This window comes from Lucilia sericata, unplaced genomic scaffold, assembly GCF_015586225.1.
Source record: "Lucilia sericata isolate MDLA Ls3-8-SP2 unplaced genomic scaffold, ASM1558622v1 Contig000285F_arrow, whole genome shotgun sequence".
Taxonomy (NCBI): domain Eukaryota; kingdom Metazoa; phylum Arthropoda; class Insecta; order Diptera; family Calliphoridae; genus Lucilia; species Lucilia sericata.
Genome location: NW_023994310.1, coordinates 257,691 through 281,380, shown reverse-complemented (window position 1 = coordinate 281,380; position 23,690 = coordinate 257,691). Strand labels below are relative to the sequence as shown.

Genomic DNA, 23,690 nt, shown 5'->3' with positions numbered 1-23,690 from the left:
ATATATTAATTTATTTTACTATATAACGGTTTTTCTAGTATTTAATTTATATATAATATTGCACTTTTCCACCCCTGTTTTGCTTGCAATCGCTAGTTCATTATTTTAAAACAAAACATTTCTTTCTGTGTATGTTTATCGATTTTAACTTAATGTTCGATAATTTCTTAATATCTCTATTAGAATTGTTATTACTATACATATTAACATTTTATATAACAACAAAACTTAAGATAACGAATTAGATAAGATTTAAACAATGCCAAAAAATATTATCTTTTCCATCAAAAGAAATCATTCCACTTTTCACACAAAAAAATCTTCATCTGGCAGCACTAAAGGTTGTAAATCAATTATCACATTACACTGGCATCATTGTTCCCATCATTGTCATTGTTATTCTATTTCTTTTTGTGCAGTTGGAAAAAAGTCATAAGATTTTACAAAAGAATTTTCAGAATTTTCCTTAAATTTAACACAAATAAAATACCGTGAATTGAAGAAAATAATGTGAGATAAATTTAAAGAAGTAACTAAAAGAATATAAGATAATAAAAAGTGTTGAAAATGTTTATGAAAACGTTAAAAAACCCACAAAATTAATTAAGAAGAGGCAACTTGGTTGGGTTGAGAAAAGAAAATATTAAAAAAAAATTAAAACAGAAACAGACGTCGTAGTATTGTAACACCTTTTTTGTAAACTGCTAATAAAGCAGTTTTATTAATTATTTTTCAAACTGTTTATAAAAGTGTGAGTGCCTATAAGTGAATATAGTGTAGACAAGTAGAGAGTGTGGTGGTGTCGTCGCTTTTGGAATTCCATTGCAGTTTGCTAAGAGTGCAGGCCAGCAGGCAGGCAGGCAGACACCCCACTTTGAAACATCCATTAACATTTGGTTTTATAAACAACTTCGTACATTATGGGTGCCAAAGAATCCAAACAGTCCTGCATTAATTATGAGGATGCAGTCAAACGTGGTAAGTGGAAATTTCCTTCTATTACATCTTTATGTAAATATAATAATTGTAATAAATTTTCTTTATTTTTTGCTTAACATTGGGTGGGAGTTTTTTTTCGCTTTTTTTATAGACAAAAGAGAGGGGAAAGAGTAAGAGGAGGGGTCATTGAAATAGGTTATTTTGCCTTAAAAAGAGTTCTTTTCTTTTTATCGATTGTTGTTTTCTTTTTTGTGCTTTTTCGTATTTTCTAAAAGTGTGTTTTTTTTTGGTATTGTTTTTGTTTTCTATTTTTTATTTAATCATTTTATAGATTACCTTATAAAAAGTTATTAAAAATAAAGTTTTTTTACTTGTAAATTATTGTGAAATGTTTGTTTTTGTTGTTGTTATATTTTAGGGTTTTTTTTTTATTTTTTGCCTTTTTGTTATTGTTTTTTTTTGTTCTCATTTGTAGAAAATTCTCTTGTATTTTCAGTTAATCCTTCAATTGTGTGTTTTGTTGCCATTTCTTTTTTGTGACGTCACAAAAGAAATTGCTTTATTTTCTTTTTCAAGATGTGAGAACTTTTCAGACATTTATTTGTTTTGTTAGAAAACTTGTAATAATGAAAAAAAAAAAACATGAAAGAAACACAATTTAGCAAAGACACAAACCAGTTTATTTTTTAAGGCAGAGAGTTAAAAGTGTCAATTCATGTACGAATGACAAAGGCACAAAATACAAACTATAGTTTATTTTTACTTACATTTCGAGTTCAGTTCTATTTAAGTTCTAGTTCAGTTCTAGTTCAGTTCTAGTTCAGTTCAGTTCAGTTCTAGTTCAGTTCTAGTTCAGTTCTAGTTCAGTCTAGTTCAGTTCTAGTTCAGTTCTAGTTCAGTTCTAGTTCAGTTCTAGTTCAGTTCTAGTTCAGTTCTAGTTCAGTTCTAGTTCAGTTCTAGTTCAGTTCTAGTTCAGTTCTAGTTCAGTTCTAGTTCAGTTCTAGTTCAGTTCTAGTTCAGTTCTAGTTCAGTTCTAGTTCTTCTAGTTCAGTTCTAGTTCAGTTCTAGTTCAGTTCTAGTTCAGTTCTAGTTCAGTTCTAGTTCAGTTCTAGTTCAGTTCTAGTTCAGTTCTAGTTCAGTTCTAGTTCAGTTTTAGTTCAGTTCTAGTTCTATCACTCTTCTAGTTCAGTTCTAGTTCAGTTCTAGTTCAGTTTAGTTCAATTCTAGTTCAGTTCTAGTTCAGTTCCAGATCAGTTTTAGTTCAGTTCTAGTTCAATTCTAGTTCAGTTCTAGTTCAGTTCTAGTTCAGTTCTAGTTCAGTTCTAGTACAGTTCTAGTTCACTTCTAGTTCGGTTCTAGTTCTAGTTCAGTTCTAGTTCAGTTCTAGTTCAGTTCTAGTTCAGTTCTAGTTCAGTTCTAGTTCAGTTCTAGTTCAGTTCTAGTTCAGTTCTAGTTCAGTTCTAGTTCAGTTCTAGTTCAGTTCTAGTTCAGTTCTAGTTCAGTTCTAGTTCAGTTCTAGTTCAGTTCTAGTTCAGTTCTAGTTCAGTTCTAGTTTAGTTCTAGTTTAGTTCTAGTTCAGTTCTAGTTCAGTTCTTTCAGTTCTAGTTCAGTTCTAGTTCAGTTCTAGTTCAGTTCTAGTTCAGTTCTAGTTCAGTTCTAGTTCAGTTCTAGTTCAGTTCTAGTTCAGTTCTAGTTCAGTTCTAGTTCAGTTCTAGTTCAGTTCTAGTTCAGTTTAGTTCAGTTCTAGTTCAGTTCTAGTTCAGTTCTAGTTCAGTTCTAGTCAGTTCTAGTTCAGTTCTAGTTCAGTTCTAGTTCAGTTCTAGTTCAGTTCTAGTTCAGTTCTAGTTCAGTTCTAGTTCAGTTCTAGTTCAGTTCTAGTTCAGTTCTAGTTCAGTTCTAGTTCAGTTCTAGTTCAGTTCTAGTTCAGTTCTAGTTCAGTTCTAGTTCAGTTCTAGTTCAGTTCTAGTTCAGTTCTAGTTCAGTTCTAGTTCAGTTCTAGTTCAGTTCTAGTTCAGTTCTAGTTCAGTTCTAGCTCAGTTCTAGTTCAGTTCTAGTTCAGTTCTCGTTCAGTTCTAGTTCAGTTCTAGTTCAGTTCTAGTTCAGTTCTAGTTCAGTTCTAGTTCAGTTCTAGTTCAGTTCTAGTTCAGTTCTAGTTCAGTTCTAGTTCAGTTCTAGTTCAGTTCTAGTTCAGTTCTAGTTCAGTTCTAGTTCAGTTCTAGTTCAGTTCTAGTTCAGTTCTAGTTCAGTTCTAGTTCAGTTCTAGTTCAGTTCTAGTTCAGTTCTAGTTCAGTTCTAGTTCAGTTCTAGTTCGTTCAGTTCTAGTTCAGTTCTAGTTCAGTTCTAGTTCAGTTCTAGTTCAGTTCTAGTTCAGTTCTAGTTCAGTTCTAGTTCAGTTCTAGTTCAGTTCTAGTTCAGTTCTAGTTCAGTTCTAGTTCAGTTCTAGTTCAGTTCTAGTTCAGTTCTAGTTCAGTTCTAGTTCAGTTCTAGTTCAGTTCTGTTCAGTTCTAGTTCAGTTCTAGTTCAGTTCTAGTTCAGTTCTAGTTCAGTTCTAGTTCAGTTCTAGTTCAGTTCTAGTTCAGTTCTAGTTCAGTTCTAGTTCAGTTCTAGTTCAGTTCTAGTTCAGTTCTAGTTCAGTTCTAGTTCAGTTCTAGTTCAGTTCTAGTTCAGTTCTAGTTCAGTTCTAGTTCATAGTTCAAGTTCTAGTTCAGTTCTAGTTCAGTTCTAGTTCAGCTCTAGTTCAGTTCTAGTTCAGTTCAGTTCTAACATTGCAAAAATTAAAATTTAATTAAACATTTAATAATGCAGTAAGTGTCATCGACTTTAGCAAATAAAACACGTTTTTACAATAATTTCTTAGAATTTTTATGTTTCTCATAATTTATCTTTTTTAGAATATTTTTCGTCATCGATACGTTTTGCTCTAATAAACTATAGATGTAAATTTAATAAATTTTCTATATCTCTAGTCTGCGTCGGTGATACTTTACTAATACAACAATAATAACAACTGCAAACCACTTGAAATGTTTAAGCAAATAAATGAAAAATGAAATAACATTTGTAAAAAAATAAAGGCAACAGATTTAGAAATAAAACAATAAATAAATTACACTTTTTTAAAAAAAAAAAGTACAAATAATTTATAGATAAGATTTTGTGCAAGTGAATCATAAATTTATATTTTATTAAAAGGATTAATTGATGATTTTTGCCCTTAGTTTCCGAATCCGAATTAAGACGTTTGAAAGAGGCTTTTAAGAAATCAGCAGGTGTGGGACGTTTCTATTTAAGTCGTAATGCATTCCAACAAGATGTCTTGTGTGAAGGTGTACCACCAAATGTAACAGATTTACTTTATACCGCTTGTGGTGGTACCACAAAAGGTATATCATTTAAAGATCTTTTATGTGGTTTAGTTTTAATAACACGCGGTACTGAAGAAGAGAAAACCAAGTGAGTTTTGTTGTTTTATGTTTAATAGAAAATTTTTTTTGATTTTTTTAACTCTTTCTATAGGTTTCTTTGGAATCTATATTGCAATGATAATGGCACTTATATTTTAAAAGCCGATTTTACCAAGGCTATTAGTTTACATCCCTACGAAAGTGTTTCTTTGTTTTCCCAAACAGATCGCATCAATTTTGAACAATTTCAGGCCTGGATTTTAAAAAATCGTTCTTCTACCGTTTTATCGAAATGGTTATTATCTGATAATTGTATAAGCTTGACTTCAGAGCTAGAAACACCCACATTTTATCAAAGTTTAGCGGGTGTAACACATTTGGAAGAAAAGGTTTGTGACTAGAGTAATCTAATAGAGAATGAATTGAAAATTTTATAAAATTGTATCCTAAATAGGATATAGGCGATTTGGAGAAAGAGTTTTGGCGTTTAAAGAACTCCTCACCCAATGGTCAATTGGATCTGCAGTTACTGGGGCCCTTATTAAGTCCTCCCATACCAAAAAATGCTTTACAAGGTCTCTTTAATGCTTTTGATGAAAATCGTGATGGTCATATTGATTTTAAGGAACTGTGTTGTGGTGTCAGTGCTGCTTGTCGTGGACCGGGAGTAGAACGCACCAGATGTAAGTGTTTTTTATTTTAAAACTAATTTATATTAAATTTTATTTCCTATTACTCACAGTTTGTTTCAAAATCTTTGATGTGGATCGTGATGGTATTCTTAACCATTTTGAAACTTTACAAATGATAAATGTTCTATTATTTGTGGCCAAAGAAAATCGTAATGCTAACATGTACAAAGATATAACTAAACAAGAAGCTTTAAAAGATATTGTTAATTTTACCACTTTAAAAAGTGTGGATAACCAAAATATGGTAAGTACTTTCTTTAAAATTATTTTTTTAATCTTTGATTTAAATCATTTCCTTTCCAGGACTCTTTGACATTAGAAAATTTAAATGTCAATTTGAGAGCTGAAGATTTTATGATGTGGAATGTTAAGAGCAGTTTGAAATTATTACAACCATTTCTAGATTGATATTTGAAGTTTGTCATATAGTATTTGGTTTATGGCCTCAATGTCGTCATATGGAATATGATATTGGTAAGTTGAATTTATAGATAAAAGATCGATTCAGTTCAAGTTGAGTTCTAGTTCAGTTCAGTTCCATGTCAGTTCTAGTTCAGTTCAGTATGTCAGTTCTAGTTCAGTTCTAGTTCAGTTCTAGTTCAGTTCAGTTCTAGTTCAGTTCTAGTTCTAGTTCAGTTGTTCTAGTTCAGTTCTAGTTCAGTTCTAGTTCAGTTCTAGTTCAGTTCTAGTTCAGTTCTAGTTCAGTTCTAGTTCAGTTCTAGTTCAGTTCTAGTTCAGTTCTAGTTCAGTTCTAGTTCAGTTCTAGTTCAGTTCTAGTTCAGTTTAGTTCAGTTCTAGTTCAGTTCTAGTTCAGTTCTAGTTCAGTTCTAGTTCTAGTTCAGTTCTAGTTCAGTTCTAGTTCAGTTCTAGTTCAGTTCTAGTTCAGTTCTAGTTCAGTTGTAGTTCAGTTGTAGTTCAGTTCTAGTTCAGTTCTAGTTCAGTTCTAGTTCAGTTCTAGTTCAGTTCTAGTTCAGTTCTAGTTCAGTTCTAGTTCAGTTCTAGTTCAGTTCTAGTTCAGTTTTAGTTCAGTTCTAGTTCAGTTCTAGTTCAGTTCTAGTTCAGTTCTAGTTCAGTTCTAGTTCAGTTCTAGTTCAGTTCTAGTTCAGTTCTAGTTCGTTCAGTTCAGTTCTAGTTCAGTTCTAGTTCAGTTCTAGTTCAGTTCTAGTTCAGTTCTAGTTCGTTCTAGTTCAGTTCTAGTTCAGTTCTAGTTCAGTTCTAGTTCAGTTCTAGTTCAGTTCTAGTTCAGTTCTAGTTCAGTTTCTAGTTCAGTTCTAGTAGCTAGTTTCGTTCTAGTTCAGTTCTAGTTCAGTTCTAGTTCAGTTCTAGTTCAGTTTCCCTAGTTCAGTTAGTTCAGTTCTGGTTCAGTTCTAGTTCAGTTCTAGTTCAGTTCTAGTTCAGTTCTAGTTCAGTTCTAGTTCAGTTCTAGTTCAGTTCTAGTTCAGTTTCTAGTTCAGGTTCTAGTTAGTTCTAGTTCAGTTCTAGTTCAGTTCTAGTTCAGTCTAGTTCAGTTCTTAGTTCAGTTTCTAGTTCAGTTCTAGTTCAGTTCTAGTTCAGTTCTAGTTCAGTTCTAGTTCAGTTCTAGTTCAGTTCTAGTTCAGTTCTTTCAGTTCTAGTTCAGTTCTAGTTCAGTTCTAGTTCAGTTCTAGTTCAGTTCTAGTTCAGTTCTAGTTCAGTTCTAGTTCAGTTCTAGTTCAGTTCTAGTTCAGTTCTAGTTCAGTTCTAGTTCAGTTCTAGTTCAGTTCTAGTTCAGTTCTAGTTCAGTTCTAGTTCAGTTCTAGTTCAGTTCTTTCAGTTCTAGTTCAGTTCTAGTTCAGTTCTAGTTCAGTTCTAGTTCAGTTCTAGTTCAGTTCTAGTTCAGTTCTAGTTCAGTTCTAGTTCAGTTCTAGTTCAGTTCTATTTCTGGTCCTGTTCTAGATTAGTTTTATCTTTTAAAAATCTTTCCTTCATTTTACAGTAAGAGGCTGGTTAGACCGTGAGGAAAAACGCAAATATCGTGTAGGACAATTTTGGTATTTAATTTCTCGAGATTGGTGGATAACCTGGCTGCAATATGTCAACAATATCTCAACGACCTGTGAATACTGTAGACATACAGGGGCACAACAACGACAATCCAACTACAATTGTGGCATAGACGAGGCTTTGGTATGTGATGAATCGTTTAATACCAACTCCTTGGATTCCGTGGGTGTTGAAGTCTGTATAACCAGCGATAACTGTAGTATGGGTAAATATTTCCTTACTTTTCATAATAATATCTCTATTAATTGAATAAAATTTATTTTTAAGGTTCCGCAAGTAGTGGTATTTCCACGGGACGTAATCTAGGTTGTCGTCCCGGTGCCATAGATAATACTAATCTAGTAACACCAAATCCTTTTAAGAATATACGCACTTTAACCGGTGAGGGTGGTCATTTGAAACGTGATACTCCTTTAGTACAAAATCATGATTTTGAATTGGTTCCCAAGTCTTTGTGGAAAGCTTTAAATCGTTGGTATGGTGATAATTTACCTTTGCCACGACAGGTTATACAACCGCCTAATACCTCGGAAGTTGAGCTAGAATTGTATCCTTTAAATGTGCGTATTTTATTGCATCAAAGTGTGCCACAAAATCAAACAGCTAATAGTTGGGGTGCAGTACCGGGTAAGTGAAAAATTTTAACTAAATATTTAATAGTAAATGATTTTCTAAAATTATACATGTGAACGCACAATTACACAGTTTTTCTCTTAAATTGTGTATGTGTGAACGTAGCAAAAGAATTTATAGAGAAAACTGCTTAGCAAGCTAATTCTATTGAAAATTATGGCCTTGTAAACACGACCAACATAGTTTCAGATAAAATTAAGTATGAACACAGACAACAATTTTGTATGAAAACTGTGCTTGAATGAACGTAGCAAACAATTTCTTTATAGAAAACTGGGTTGGTGTGAACACAACATTTTTTAGAGAAAATTTTATATGTATGAACGCAGCATACATTTTTCTATAAAAAAAAACTGTCCGTATGTGTGTAAACACATTTATTCTATCATGCGTGTGAACACATTAAAAAATTTAAGAGAAAATCATTTCTTTATGAACTCAGCAGATATTTTTTGGGAAAATTGTTTATAAAACTGTAAATATATAGAGAATTCTGTTTGTTTGAACGCTACATACAATTTTCTACAGAAAATTCTGTTTTTGTAAACATATTAAGAAATTTTCGATAAAAACTAAGTGAGTGTGAATACAGCAAACATTTTTTTCATATAATACTATGAGACTGTGTGGAAACAGACAACATTTTCAAAGAAAACTGTTTATGTGTGAACACAACAAACTATTTTCTGTACGAAACTTTGTCTGTGTGAACACATTAATAAATTTTGTTATGAAAATATATCTATGTTAACGCGTAGCAAACAATTTTATTATATAAAACTATGTCTGTGTAAACACAGCAAACTATTGAAAATATTGTCCGTGTAAACGGAGCAATTAACTTTTTTATAGAAAATTGCATATGGTTGAATGCAGCAACCTATTTTTTTTAGAGAAACTATTGTGTGAACCAGCAAATTTCTATAGAAAATTTGTGTGTATTATAAAATATAATTACTGATTTTTTGTTGCGTAGGTGGCTATTTGATTTTTGTGGCTATGGCTATTTTATTAGTGCGAAAAAAAAATTTCATATAATACTATGAGACTGTGTGAAACAGTCCAACATTTTCAAAAAGGAAAACTGTTTAAGTGTGAACACAGCAAACTATTTGCTGTAGGAAACTGTGTTGTCTGTGTGAACACAATAATAAATTTGTTATTAAAATTATAACTGTGTTAAGCGTAGCAAACAATTTTATTATATAAAACTATGTCTGTGTAAACACAGCAACTATTGAATATATTGTCCGTGTAAACGAGAGCAAATAAACTTTTTATAGAAAATTGCATATGTTTGACATGCAGCAACCCTATTTTTTTAGAGAAAACTATATGTGGGAACGCAGCCTACAAAGTTCTATAGAAAACTGTTACCGTGTGAACGCAGCAAACAATTTTCTAATAGAAAATAATTGCCAATTAATGATTTTTTTGATTGGTTTTTAGGTGGCTATGGTGTTTTAGCTTCTGGTGGAGGTTTTGCGGCCATTTCCGCTTCCAGTGTTTTGCAGCCACCTAAACGTTATCTGGCCTATACCGCAGCCTTTAGTCGTTTAGCTACTGTACAGCAAATAGGCAATTTTCTTTGTGAACAATTACGTCTACGTTCCGAAGACATACGTTTGTGGCATATACCAGCTGGTCCTTTAGATAATACGGCCATTTTATTGGAAGAAGATAATGTCACACTAAAAGAATTAATGATCAAGGATAATGATCAAATTTTGTTGGAAATACGTAATAAAGATCAAACTTGGCCGGAGGAATTGAGTTCTTTGTCTTTAACACAAACGGGAGTAACGGCATTAAACGATCGACGTTTAACAAGATCCTCTATAATGTCTGTACAGGCCCCCGGAGCTACAGGTTTACATAATTTGGGAAATACTTGTTTTATGAATGCTGCTCTACAGGTTTTATTTAATACACAACCATTAGCTCAGTATTTTCGTCATAATATGCATATGTTTGAGCTAAATACCACCAATAAGTTGGGCACTAGAGGTTATTTAGCCACTAGATATGGAGAGTTATTAAAAGAAGTCTGGAGTGCTACCACTAGATCGGTGGCTCCTATAAAATTACGGTTGTGTGTTACAAGGTATGCTCCCCAGTTTGCGGGAGGCGGACAGCATGATTCTCAAGAATTATTAGAGTGGCTGTTAGATGCTTTACATGAAGATCTTAATCGGGTAATGGAGAAACCCTATAGTGAATTAAAGGACTCTAATGGAAGGCCAGATAAAATTGTGGCGGCCTGAGGCTTGGCAGCAGCATCATGCACGCAATCAATCTATTATCATAGATCTATTCTATGGCCAATTGAAATCTAAAGTGAGTTGTATGTGCTGTGGCCGGGAATCGGTGCGTTTTGATCCCTTCAGTTTATTAAGTTTACCTTTGCCGGTAGAGAATTATATATACTTTGAGGTTTTGGGTAAGTTTGAGGGAGATTTTACCAGACTTTTTTTATTTACATCTAATCAAACTTGTTTTACTCTTACAGTCATATTATTAGATGGTTCGGTGCCTATCAAATATGGTTTACGTTTAAATTCAGAATCCAAGTATTACGATTTAAAACGTAAACTAGCCTCTTTGTGTTATTTAAATCCTAATTTTATGTTAATCTGTGAAGTTTGGAATTCCCAAATTCGACACTCATTTCCCGACGAAGAGAAAATTAAACCTTCTTCAGCCAAAGAACTATATGTCTATCAATTACCCGAAGAATGTGCCGATCGTTCGAGATCAAGTTCTACTTTGGGTATTAACATAGAAAAAGGTTTAAAAGATATACAAAGAAGTTCAGGTATATACGAAAAACTCTCACAAAACTAAAATACATATCATTCCTAAAATAATGTTTAAAATTTCAGCCATGTTAACAGCTTATGATTCATATTCTTCCTTGACTTTATTAAATACTACTAACGCTACAAATACAACTAATAGTTCATCTAATAATCAAATAAATTCCATAAATAATCTTAATACAGAAGGCATTGAACATCATCAATTACATCACACACAACAGCAGCAGCAGCAACATTCTTTTGATGATACAACACTGCCAACACAGCAACAACAAACCTCGTTTACAAATTCTCTAGCAACAACAACAACTAATATACCGGCTGCAACTTCCACACGATCGCAGCAACAACATCATAATAATTTCGAGAATATACGTTGTAATATGTCACTGGCCGATGACGATGATGATGAAACTGAAGACGATGATGTACATGTCGCAACGAAGGTAAGGCGGTGCTTTGGAAACACTATGTGCATGCCCCAGAATTTATTATGCTTCAAGGTATGGCTACTATTTTAAGGCAAAATAACACATTTATGTATTTAATATTGTCTCTTTTAAGAATATTGACATTTACTTCTCTTTACTCTTGTTTTTTTTTCAATACTCTCTCAAACATTTGTAAATGTAAGAAAGTAGAGAATTTGACAATTCTCTTTATTTTAAATGTTAATGATGCGATTAGAATTAAAAGGAGTTTTAGTGAAAATTCGCAAACTTCAATTTTAGTTCAGTTCTAGTTCAGTTCTAGTTCTAGTTTAGTTCTAGTTCAGTTCTAGTTCAGTTCTAGTTCAGTTCTAGTTCTAGTTCAGTTCTAGTTCAGTTCTAGTTCAGTTCTAGTTCAGTTCTAGTTCAGTTCTAGTTCAGTTCTAGTTCAGTTCTAGTTCAGTTCTAGTTCAGTTCTAGTTCAGTTCTAGTTCAGTTCAGTTCTAGTTCAGTTCTAGTTCAGTTCTAGTTCAGTTCTAGTTCAGTTCAGTTCTAGTTCAGTTCTAGTTCAGTTCTAGGTCATTTCTAGTTCAATTCTAGTTCAGTTCTAGTTCAGTTCTAGTTCAGTTCTAGTTCAGTTCTAGTTCAGTTCTAGTTCAGTTCTAGTTCAGTTCTAGTTCAATTCTAGTTCAGTTCTAGTTCAGTTCTAGTTCAGTTCTAGTTCAGTTCTAGTTCAGTTCTAGTTCAGTTCTAGTTCAGTTCTAGTTCAGTTCTAGTTCAGTTCTAGTTCAGTTCTAGTTCAGTTCTAGTTCAGTTCTATTTCAGTTCTAGTTCAGTTCTAGTTCAGTTCTAGTTCAGTTCTAGTTCAGTTCTAGTTCAGTTCTAGTTCAGTTCTAGTTCAGTTCTAGTTCAGTTCTAGTTCAGTTCTAGTTCAGTTCTAGTTCAGTTCTAGTTCAGTTCTAGTTCAGTTCTAGTTCAGTTCTAGTTCAGTTCTAGTTCAGTTCTAGTTCAGTTCTAGTTCAGTTCTAGTTCAGTTCTAGTTCAGTTCTAGTTCAGTTCTAGTTCAGTTCTAGTTCAGTTCTAGTTCAGTTCTACTTCAGTTCTAGTTCAGTTCTAGTTCATTTCTATTTCAATTCTAGTTCAGTTCTAGTACAGTTCTAGTTCAGTTCTAGTTCAGTTCTAGTTCAGTTCTACTTCAGTTCTAGTTCAGTTCTAGTTCAGTTCTAGTTCAGTTCTACTTCAGTTCTAGTTCAGTTCTAGTTCAGTTCTATTTCAATTCTAGTTCAGTTCTAGTACAGTTCTAGTTCAGTTCTAGTCCAGTTCTAGTTCTCTTCTAGATTTTCAGTTTTTACTATTTCTTCTTTGTTGCATCATTAATATTTAATTACTTTCTTTACCGACATTTACATATTGTTGTTGTTTTATTTGAAAACGCAATATTGTATAGGCTTTGCTGTCTGTCATTGTGTGCCAAAAGAAAAAAACCTTAAAAAAAATAACGCAAAATACGCAATTCTGTTAATATTAGCCAATATATTTGTTAAATAAGCTAAAGACAAACCAAGTGCCTTTTACAAAATATCTGGAAGTTTAACTACATTTTTCCAAAAAAAAACACAAATTTTTGGCAAAAGAATGTTTTTCATTTCTTTCCTTTAACCGACGTAAATATTAAATACAAAATCTGTTTTAAAAAAAGCAATACCTTCTTTAAAAAAACTTATTTAATTTGTAGTGGTTTTGGTTGTAAAAATTGTATAGAATTTTGTTAAATTAGTTTTGAGTTTTTTCTTATATTTTTTCTTTAATTTGAAACAATAATGAGCGATTAAGAATAAAGAAGTGATGTACAACATGTCATGAAAATTTCATCATTTTGTGAACAACTTTTCTATAGAAAAGTTCATCATTTTGTGAACAACTTTTCTATAGATAAGTTCCTTATAATATGAACAACTTTTCTTTAGAAAAGCTCTTTATAATGTGAACAACTTTTCTTTAGAAAATTTCTTTATAATGTGAACCACTTTTCTATAGAAAAGTTCCTTATAAAGTGAACAACTTTTCTATAGAAAAGTTCATCATTTTGTGAACAACTTTTCTAGAGAAAAGTTCATCATTTTGTGAACAACTTTTCTAGAGAAAAGTTCATCATTTTGTGAACAACTTTTCTAGAGAAAAGTTCATCATTTTGTGAACAACTTTTCTAGAGAAAAGTTCGTCATTTTGTGAACAACTTTTCTATAGAAAAGTTCATCATAATATGAACAACTTTTCTATAGAAAAGTTCATCATAATATTAACAACTTTTCTATAGAAAAGTTCATCATAATATGAACAACTTTTCTATAGAAAAGTTCATCATAATATGAACAATTTTTCTATAGAAAAGTTCATCATAATATGAACAACTTTTCTATAGAAAAGTTCATCATAATATGAACAACTTTTCTATAGAAAAGTTCATCATAATATGAACAACTTTTCTATAGAAAAGTTCATCATAATATGAACAACTTTTCTATAGAAAAGTTCATCATAATATGAACAACTTTTCTATAGAAAAGTTCATCATAATATGAACAACTTTTCTATAGAAAAGTTCATCATAATATGAACAACTTTTCTATAGAAAAGTTCATCATAATATGAACAACTTTTCTATAGAAAAGTTCATCATAATATGAACAACTTTTCTATAGAAAAGTTCATCATAATATGAACAACTTTTCTATAGAAAAGTTCATCATAATATGAACAACTTTTCTATAGAAAAGTTCATCATAATATGAACAACTTTTCTATAGAAAAGTTCATCATAATGTGAACCACTTTTCTATAGAAAAGTTCCTTATAAAGTGAACAACTTTTCTATAGAAAAGTTCCATATAATGTGAACAACTTTTCTATAGAATAGTTCCTTATAATATAAACAACTTTTCTTTAGAAAAGCTCTTTATAATGGGAACAACTTTTCTATAGAAAAGTTCCTTATAATGCGAACAACTTTCCAACACTTTGTAGGCAACTTTTCTATGGAGTAGTTCATTACTTTGTGAACAACTTTCTATGAAAATGTTCTTTCTTTGTTCATCACTGTTTTCTTTTTAAATTAAAACTTGTACATTTGTTAGTTTTTATTTGATTTCTTAATTAAAATTTCTTTTTTAAACTTATAATTATATAGAATCCTTTGTTGTAGCAATAATTGTTTAATAGTTTTAATCCAGCACCTTTCTAATTGTTTAAATATTTTGTTTTTAGCATTACCCTTAACGATTATTTTGTAGTAAAAGTATATTTTTGTTTTTTTGGACCTTTTAGTTTATTCTCTATCCTTCTTCTTCTTTGGTTTTTATATCCTGCGCCTTTTAATTATAATTTAGGTTGTGGTTCTAGCAAATGTGCTTGTGGTGTGTTGCCTACTTTTTTTTTTGTAACTCTCACTTTTAATCTGCTTAAAGCACCTTACTTGGCTTAAAATTTCGAATTATTAATTAATCAATTAAATGCTGCCTTTATAATTATAATCCAAAGCACACTTGCTAACTAAATAACATTATTATTATCTATCCATTATATGCCAGTATAACTATAATGAAATCTTCCTTTATATATATGTATATGCTATTTAGCAAACACCCCATATAAGTCGTAGTCCAGAGAATACTTTTGTCAATGGTGGCACTTTACAAAAACATATATCCACCTCTAAGCTTTTACATGCCACTGAGGTCAATACTTGTTCCTCTTCTTCGGTTACTGCTACACATTCCGGTGAAAATTCCATGGAAAGTTCTACTTGTGATCCATTAACAAATCTTAACACCACCAATTCCTCAGAGCCAGACGCTTCCATGTGTGAAGGTTTGCGACGCATGAGCGATTGCCCTTGTCGTTTGAATGCCTCGGCTGATGAAAATAATGCTCAACGTTTAATGGAAGCGGAAATTAATCGTCAAAATTTCTTGCAACAAGAATTAAATGATTCATTACCTTCCGCCGCAGTTGGTTCGAATACTGCTGATACACAAACATTGGGCAATGGTATTTTTTCAAGAGTTCCTTCTCAACACTATAAAGTTGGTAAATATTTAATGGCCGTACATCGTAAGATAACACGTCAGGATAGTTATTTCTTATCACATCATAAAACTCGCCCCAGCATTTTCGGTGTGCCTTTGATTATACCCAATTTGGAGGGTGGCACTAACAAGGACTTATACTGTGCGGTTTGGCTACAGGTTAGTCGTCTGTTAAGTCCATTGCCAGCATCAACGGATCAAGCAAATCATGCGGCTGATTGGTAAGTTCAAAAAGAGAGCAACTTCTCTAAAGGAAAATTGAAATAACAGCAATTTTTCTATAGAAAAGTTCATCTTAAAAATATAAATTTTTCTAAAGAAAAGTTCTTCCTAATAAGAACAACTTTTCTGCAGAAAAGTTCTTCATGATAAGAACAACTTTACTATAGAAAATTTCTTCCTAATAAGAACAACTTTTCTACAGAAAATTTCTTCCTAATAAGAACAACTTTTCTAAAGAAAAGTTTTTCAAAATAAAAACAACTTTTCTATAGAAAAGTTCTTCCTAATAAGAACAACTTTTCTATAGAAAAGTTCTTTATAATAAGAACAACTTTTCTATAGAAAAGTTTTTCAAAATAAAAACAACTTTTCTATAGAAAAGTTCTTCCTAATAAGAACAACTTTTCTATACAAAGGTTCATCTTAATAAGAACAACTTTTCTATAGAAAAGTTCATCTTAATAAGAACAACTTTTCTATAGAAAAGTTCATCTTAATAAGAACAACTTTTCTATAAAAAAGTTCTTCATTATAAGAAACACTTTCTATAGTAAAGTTCTTCATAATAAGAACAACTTTTCTATAGTAAAGTTCTTCATAATAAGAACAACTTTTCTATAGAAAAGTTCTACATAATAAGAACAACTTTTCTATACAAAAGTTCATCATAATAAGAACAACTTTATGATTAACTTTTCTTTAGAAAAGTTGTTCTTTTAAAGATAAACTTTTCTATGAAAAGTTGTTCTTATTAACATGAACTTTTCTATGAAAAGTTGTTCTTATTAACATGAACTTTTCTATAGAAAAGTTGTTCTTATCAAGATGAACTTTTCTATAGAAAAGTTGTACTTATTAAGATGAACTTTTCTATAGAAAAGTTGTTCTTATCAAGATGAACTTTTCTATAGAAAAGTTGTTCTTATCAAGATGAACTTTTCTATCGAAAAGTTGTTCTTATTAAGATGAACCTTTGTATAGAAAAGTTGTTTTTATTTTGAAAAACTTTTCTATAGAAAAGTTGTTCTTATTAGGAAGAAATTTTCTATAGAAAAGTTGTTCTAATTAGGAAGAAATTTTCTATTGAAAAGTTGTTCTTATCATGAAGAACTGTTCTGTAGAAAAGTTGTTTTTATTAGCAAGATGAACTTTTCTATAGAAAAGCTGCTCTTATTAAGATGAACTTTTCTATAGAAAAGTTATTCATATTATGATAAACTTTTCCATAGAAAAGTTATTCATATTATGATAAACTTTTCCATAGAAAAGTTGTTCTTATTATGATGAACTTTTCTATAGAAAAGTTGTTCTTATTAAGATAAAATTTTCTTTAAAAAAGTTGCTCATATTGTGATGAACTTTTCTACAGAAAACTTTCTCACATTCTGATGAACTTTGGTTTCATCAAGAGCAACTTTTCGGTGAAAGGGTTGATCAGTACGAGAGCAATCTTTTCATACAAACTAGAGCGGATCAAGATCAACTTTTTGTTTTCTTTTTTCCAGTGACGATAGTTTGGGTTATGATTTTCCCTTTTCCTTGCGTGCCGTTAAAAATGATGGTCTAACATGTGCTTTATGTCCCTGGTCTAACTTTTGTCGTGGCTGTGAAATACCCTGCAATAATGATTATGTTTTACAAGGAAATTTATTTAGCAGCAGCTTAAATACAAGTAAGTGTTCTTTAAAATCCTAGAAGAAATAGGAAATTAATAATAAAATCCTTTTAAAGGTAATGCCTCTACACCCAAAATGATGCCAAAATATACAACAGGTTCTTTGCCTAATTTAGAAAATAAAAAATCCCTCGCAAATACCACAAACGACAGAGATTCTTTGCCATTGCAACACTCTACAACACAACAACCGCTGGCTACTAGAAATACATCAGAACATTTTACCATAGCCATAGATTGGGATCCTACAGCATTGCATTTGCGTTATCAAAGTACTTTGGAAAGGGTGGGTTTTGTTTTGAATTGTTTATGAGATCGTTTGTAAAGTAAAGTTTATTTTTAGCTTTGGGTGGATCATGATACGGTGAGCATATGTCGTAAAGAACAAATAGAACCGGTAGACTTAAATCATTGTTTGAAAGCATTTACCTCGGAAGAGAAATTGGAACAATGGTATCATTGCAGTCATTGTAAGGGTAAAAAACCAGCCACTAAAAAATTACAAATTTGGAAATTACCACCCATATTGGTAAGTTGAACTTAAGGCGATTGAAGTAATGATAAGAATGAAATGTTTTTTCTTTTAGATTGTGCATTTGAAACGTTTCAATTGTGTCAACAATAAATGGGTTAAATCCCAAAAAGTGGTGCACTTTCCTTTTGATAATTTCGATCCAACTCCCTATTTGGCCGCTGTGCCTCAGGAAACTATATTACGACACAAAGAACTACTCGAAATGAATGATATTTCTAAAACATTAAGCGACATTAGTGAAAAAGATGATACTACTACCAACACATTAAATGATAAAGCCTTAGAAACTCCAACTACTGCTACACACTCTCCAAACAATGGCAATAGTAACAACTCCACCGCCCTAAAACCTAACAACACAAACGCTAATCTTAAACCTCTTAATGGTCTAACCAAAGAGGCTCAATTATCTTTAAATGATCAAGTTAATAATTTGCTGAATTTACACTCAAATCATACTCAAATTTTAGACGACTGTAGTAATATTGTTGAGGACAACACCGCCAACAGTGCAACAAAAACTACAACAACTATACCTACTCAAAATCCTAGCAATACCCATAATGATAATTTACCCCTCAACACCTCAGATGATTTAGATGATGAAGAAAGTTCAGATAAAATGTTAGATAATGCCTCAATAATGGGTAATACTTTGCGTAAGAATGAGGGTGATCGTACAATGACTAGACGGAAACGTCTAATATCGACCAGTTTAACTAAGACCCCAATAATTGATGGTGAATTTGAAGATTTTCATCAGCATAAACTGAAAAGTGGTGAAGATAAATTTGATCCGAAATATAAATTATATGCTGTTGTGGTAAGTAGGAGAATAAGTTAAGATAGATGATTAATGTTTTAGGGAATGTTGTCCTATAGGAAAGTTGTTCATATTATGAAGAACTCTTCCATAGCAAAGATGTCCAATTTGTAAAGAACTTTTCCATAGAAAAGTTTTTCATATTATGATGAAATTTTCTATAGAAAGGTTGCTCATTTTATGAAGAACTTTTTTCTAAAAAAGTTGTTGATATTAAGAAGTACTTTTCTATAGAAAAGTTGTTGCTATTAAGAAGAACTTTTTTATAGAAAAGTTTTTCATATTGTGAAGAACTTTTCCATAGAAAAGCTGTTCATATTGTAAAAAACTTTTCTATAGAAAAGCTGTTCATATTGTAAAAAACTTTTCTCTAGAAAAGTTGTTCATATTGTGGAGAACTTTTCTATAGAAAAGTGGTTCATATTGTGAAGAACTTTTCCATCGAAAAGTTGTTCATATTGTGAAGAACTTTTCCATCGAAAAGTTGTTCATTTTATGAGGAACTTTTCCTTAAAAAAGTTGTTCATATTATGATGAACTTTCCAAGAGAAAAGTTATACATATTATGTTGAACTTTTCTATAGAAAAGTTGTTCATATTGCAAAGAACTTTTCTATAGAAAAGTTGTTAATATTGCAAAGAAATTTTCTATAGAAAAGTTGTTCATATTGCAAAGAACTTTTCTATAGAAAAGTTGTTCATATTATGATGAACTTTTCTATAGAAAAGTTGTTCATATTATGATGAACTTTTCTATAGAAATGTTGTTCATATTATGATGAACTTTTCTATAGAAAAGTTGTTCATATTATGATGAACTTTTCTATAGAAAAGTTGTTCATATTATAATGAACTTTTCTATAGAAAAGTTGTTCATATTATAATGAACTTTTCTATAGAAAAGGAGTTCATATTATAATGAACTTTTCTATCGAAAAATTGTTCATATTATAATGAACTTTTCTATAGAAAAGTTGTTCATATTATAATGAACTTTTCTATAGAAAAGTTGTTCATATTATGATGAACTTTTCTATAGAAAAGTTGTTCATATTATGATGAACTTTTCTATAGAAAAACTTTTCTTTAGGAAAAGTTAATTAGATTGAAATAAACTTTTATAAGGAAATCTTAGAAAAGTTGTTCATATTGTGAAGAACTTTTCTATAGAAAAGTTGTTCATATTATGATGAACTTTTCTATAGAAAAGTTGTTCATATTATGATGAACTTTTCTATAGAAAAGTTGTTCATATTATGATGAACTTTTCTATAGAAAAGTTGTTCATATTATGATGAACTTTTCTATAGAAAAGTTGTTCATATTATGATGAACTTTTCTATAGAAAAGTTGTTCATATTATGATGAACTTTTCTATAGAAAAGTTGTTCATATTATGATGAACTTTTCTATAGAAAAGTTGTTCATATTATGATGAACTTTTCTATAGAAAAGTTGTTCATATTATGATGAACTTTTCTATAGAAAAGTTGTTCATATTATGATGAACTTTTCTATAGAAAAGTTGTTCATATTATGATGAACTTTTCTATAGAAAAGTTGTTCATATTATGATGAACTTTTCTATAGAAAAGTTGTTCATATTATGATGAACTTTTCTATAGAAAAGTTGTTCATATTATGATGAACTTTTCTATAGAAAAGTTGTTCATATTATGATGAACTTTTCTATAGAAAAGTTGTTCATATTATGATGAAATTTTCTATAGAAAAGTTGTTCATATTATGATAAAATTTCTATAGAAAAGTTGTTCATATTATGATGAACTTTTCTGCAGAAAAGTTGTTCATATTATGATGAACTTTTCTATAGAAAAGTTGTTCACATTATGATGAAATTTTCTATAGAAAAGTTGTTCATAATATGATGAACTTTTCTATAGAAAAGTTTTTCATATTATGATGAACTTTTCTATAGAAAAGTTGTTCATATTATGATGAACTTTTCTATAGAAAAGTTGTTCATATTATGATGAACTTTTCTATAGAAAAATTGTTCATATTATGATGAACTTTTCTATAGAAAAGTTGTTCATATTATGATGAACTTTTCTATAGAAAAGTTGTTCATATTATGATGAAAAGTTGTTCATATTATGATGAACTTTTCTATAGAAAAGTTGTTCATATTATGATGAACTTTTCTATAGAAATGTTGTTCATATTATGATGAACTTTTCTATAGAAAAGTTGTTCATATTATGATGAACTTTTCTATAGAAAAGTTGTTCATATTATGATGAAATTTTCTATAGAAAAGTTGTTCATATTATGATGAAATTTTCTATATAAAAGTTGTTCATATTATGATGAAATTTCTATAGAAAAGTTGTTCATATTATGATGAACTTTTCTATATAAAAGTTGTTCATATTATGATGAACTTTTCTATAGAAAACTTGTTCATATTATGATGAACTTTTCTATAGAAAAGTTGTTCATATTATGATGAAATTTTCTATATAAAGGTTGTTCATTTTATCATGAACTTTTCTATAGAAAAGTTGTTCATTTTATGATGAACTTTTCTATAGAAAAATTGTTCATTTTATCATGAACTTTTATATAGAATAGTTGTTCATATTATGATGAACTTTTCTTTAGGAAAAATTCATTAGATTGTATTAAACTTTTATAAGGAAATCTTATCTAATATCATTTTTATTTCTGTTTTCAGTCACATTCTGGCATGTTAAATGGTGGTCATTATGTTTCTTATGCCGCCAACCCCAACGGTTCATGGTATTGTTATAATGACAGTTCATGTCGTGAAATATCCAGTCAACCCAACATTGATCCCAGCTCTGCATATTTACTTTTCTACGAACGCAAGGGATTAGACTATGAACCCTACTTGCCAAATATTGAAGGAAAGACAATACCAAATGGTGGTTTGGGTATAATAGAAAATGATGAAACGGATAATGACCTGAAGAAAATGTGCACAATAACATAAAATTGAAGTTTAAGGTAAGAAATTGGTTAAAAGAAAACAAACATGAAATTTAAAACAACTAAACACACGCTGAGCGTATAATTAAAAATTGTGATTATTATATAATTTATAGGTATGTTAATTTTTTTTTATATATATTTAAACATAATTCTACTTTAATTTGTAAAATTTATGAAGAAGAAAAACCAGTAAAGAAAATTAAGTGTGAAGTTAAAAATTAACGAAATTTTTGGCAAATTTAAGCAAAAATATTGTCATTAAAGTGTGGAAGCAGGGAGGGAAGTAATGGTTTTTGTTTTATATAATTATGTGTAATTTATTATGTTTATTATATAATTTTATTTATGTTTTGTTAATTATACATTATTATCATTATAATATGTTATAAATAAATTATATTAGTCGAATTTAGGTTTTTTTCTTTGTTTATTTTTATTATTTTTTTTTTTTCTTCTTATTTTAGTTTAGGTGTTATTTCGTTGTATAATTAAACAAAAAACTAATATTATTCTATATTTATGTCTGCTTAAGTGCAATATACATATTTTTTAACAAATGCATACATATTTTTTTTTTGTTGTATAATATACAAATATTTACTAATTTTCTTTAATTTATCAAAACGTAATAGAAAACTTATAAAAAGGTTTTAAAACAAAATCTGATACTAAAGATATTTATAAATTATTTAATATTATTATAAACAATGATATAATTTTATATTTGAAAACTAATTAATCCATTTTTTTTTTCAAATCTGTTATGGTTTATAAATTAGTTGGTAAAATTTTGAAAAATTGTTTCAAGAATTTGTGTTAAAATATCGGAATAATGTACACAACAATTCAATAGAAAACATCGTCACTATGTGAAGAACTTCTCTATAGAAATGTTCATCAAAATGTGAATAAATTGTCAATAGAAAACTTCATCATAATATGAACAACTTTTCTATAGAACAATTCATCATAATATGAACAACTTTTCTATAGAACAATTCATCATAATATGAACAACTTTTCTATAGAAAAGTTCATCATAATATCCACAACTTTTCTACAGAAATGTTCAGCATAATACGAACTTTTCTATAGAAAAGTAATTTACAATGTGAACATTTTAATATAACGATCATCACAATGTAAACAACTTTTCTATAGAATTGGTCCTGATAGCATGAACATCTTTTCTATAGAAAACTGCATCACAATATAAACAACTTTTCTATAGAAATCATCGTCAAAATGCAAACAAGTTTTTTATAGAAAAGTTCATCACAATGTTGCTGTTACTTCAAGAAAAATTACCAACAAATATCCACTAATCAAAAGCATAATAATAAACAACAACAAAACAATGTCTGCTTCAACAGCCAATCAAAATGTGTTTCATAAGTAAAGCAAGAAAAACAAAACAAAGAAAATCACACAAACGCACATATACTAGCATACATTACTGACAGCCAATGAAAACAACGCGTGTTTTAAAAGTGATAATAGAGCTGCCAGATCAGATTATTTTAAAGTAAATAAGCAGGAAAATAAAACTAAATGGTGGGATATTGAGGAATAAATGTGAAAATGAAATTAACATTGGAATTTGTATGAAATCTCGCAAAAATAACAGATTTTAATTTAAAATAATGTTAGTTTTTAATTGAACTGTTACTTCTGCTTGGTTTTCTCCGAATTTGTGAATATATTTCTTTAAATGTTACCAACTAAAAAGTGAAAACACTTTTCTCACACAGATTTGCAAAAGTAAAAAGATTAATTAATATATTTTTTTTTAATAATGATATTTTAATTAATAAGAAACAAAATATGGCTGCTTTAAAAAATCGTAATTAGAAAAAAATTTAAAAATAAATTTTGTAAAACAATTAAAAGAAAACTTCAAATAATAGCTAAAACAACACTAGGAAAACAGTTAAAGTTTTGAATTATAACTCAAAACTTTGAAAAATGCAAAATTTAATTATATAAAACAAGTTTTATAAGTTTGCAATCTTAAGGCTTTAATATTCTTATTATTATTTTGCTTCTTTAGCTATTAACCACAATTAGTCATTGGTATATATAATATTTTTCATAAACAACGCCATTTTTTTCTAACAAATTAAAAAAACCTATGTCATTTTTTGTGTATGTGTGTAATAAATAATATTTTAAATATTTTTTTATAATAAAATCTACAACTAATTTTACTTTATTTTTATTTTATTATTAAATATTAAGAAAAAATGTCTATAAATAGCATAAAGGGAAAATATTAAAAAAAAAAATAATTAATTTAAGGCAAATTCCTTAAAAGAAATTAACAAGAAACATACATAATAAATTATTCATATTATTGCTGTTTATTAATGAAAAGTATCAAAGTGAAGACGATGAAAATTTATTAATATATTATTAAAAAAAAAAACGCTTTACAGTA

General features: G+C 29.6%; 1 protein-coding gene across 1 annotated transcript; it reads left to right on the top strand.

Annotated features, from left to right (window-relative positions):
• The first annotated feature begins 389 nt into the window (after positions 1–389).
• LOC119603245 (ubiquitin carboxyl-terminal hydrolase 32) lies at positions 390–21,667 on the top strand. The gene is given in 19 exon segments (XM_037955224.1): positions 390–978; positions 4,158–4,392; positions 4,456–4,732; positions 4,798–5,026; positions 5,086–5,279; positions 5,339–5,438; positions 5,441–5,509; positions 6,990–7,262; positions 7,325–7,684; positions 9,140–9,951; positions 9,953–10,130; positions 10,200–10,505; positions 10,573–10,955; positions 14,573–15,243; positions 16,750–16,916; positions 16,976–17,205; positions 17,263–17,448; positions 17,507–18,277; positions 20,976–21,667. Coding segments are annotated over 19 exon segments (5,778 nt in total). The 5' UTR covers positions 390–920; the 3' UTR covers positions 21,255–21,667.
• Positions 21,668–23,690: the final 2,023 nt, after the last annotated feature.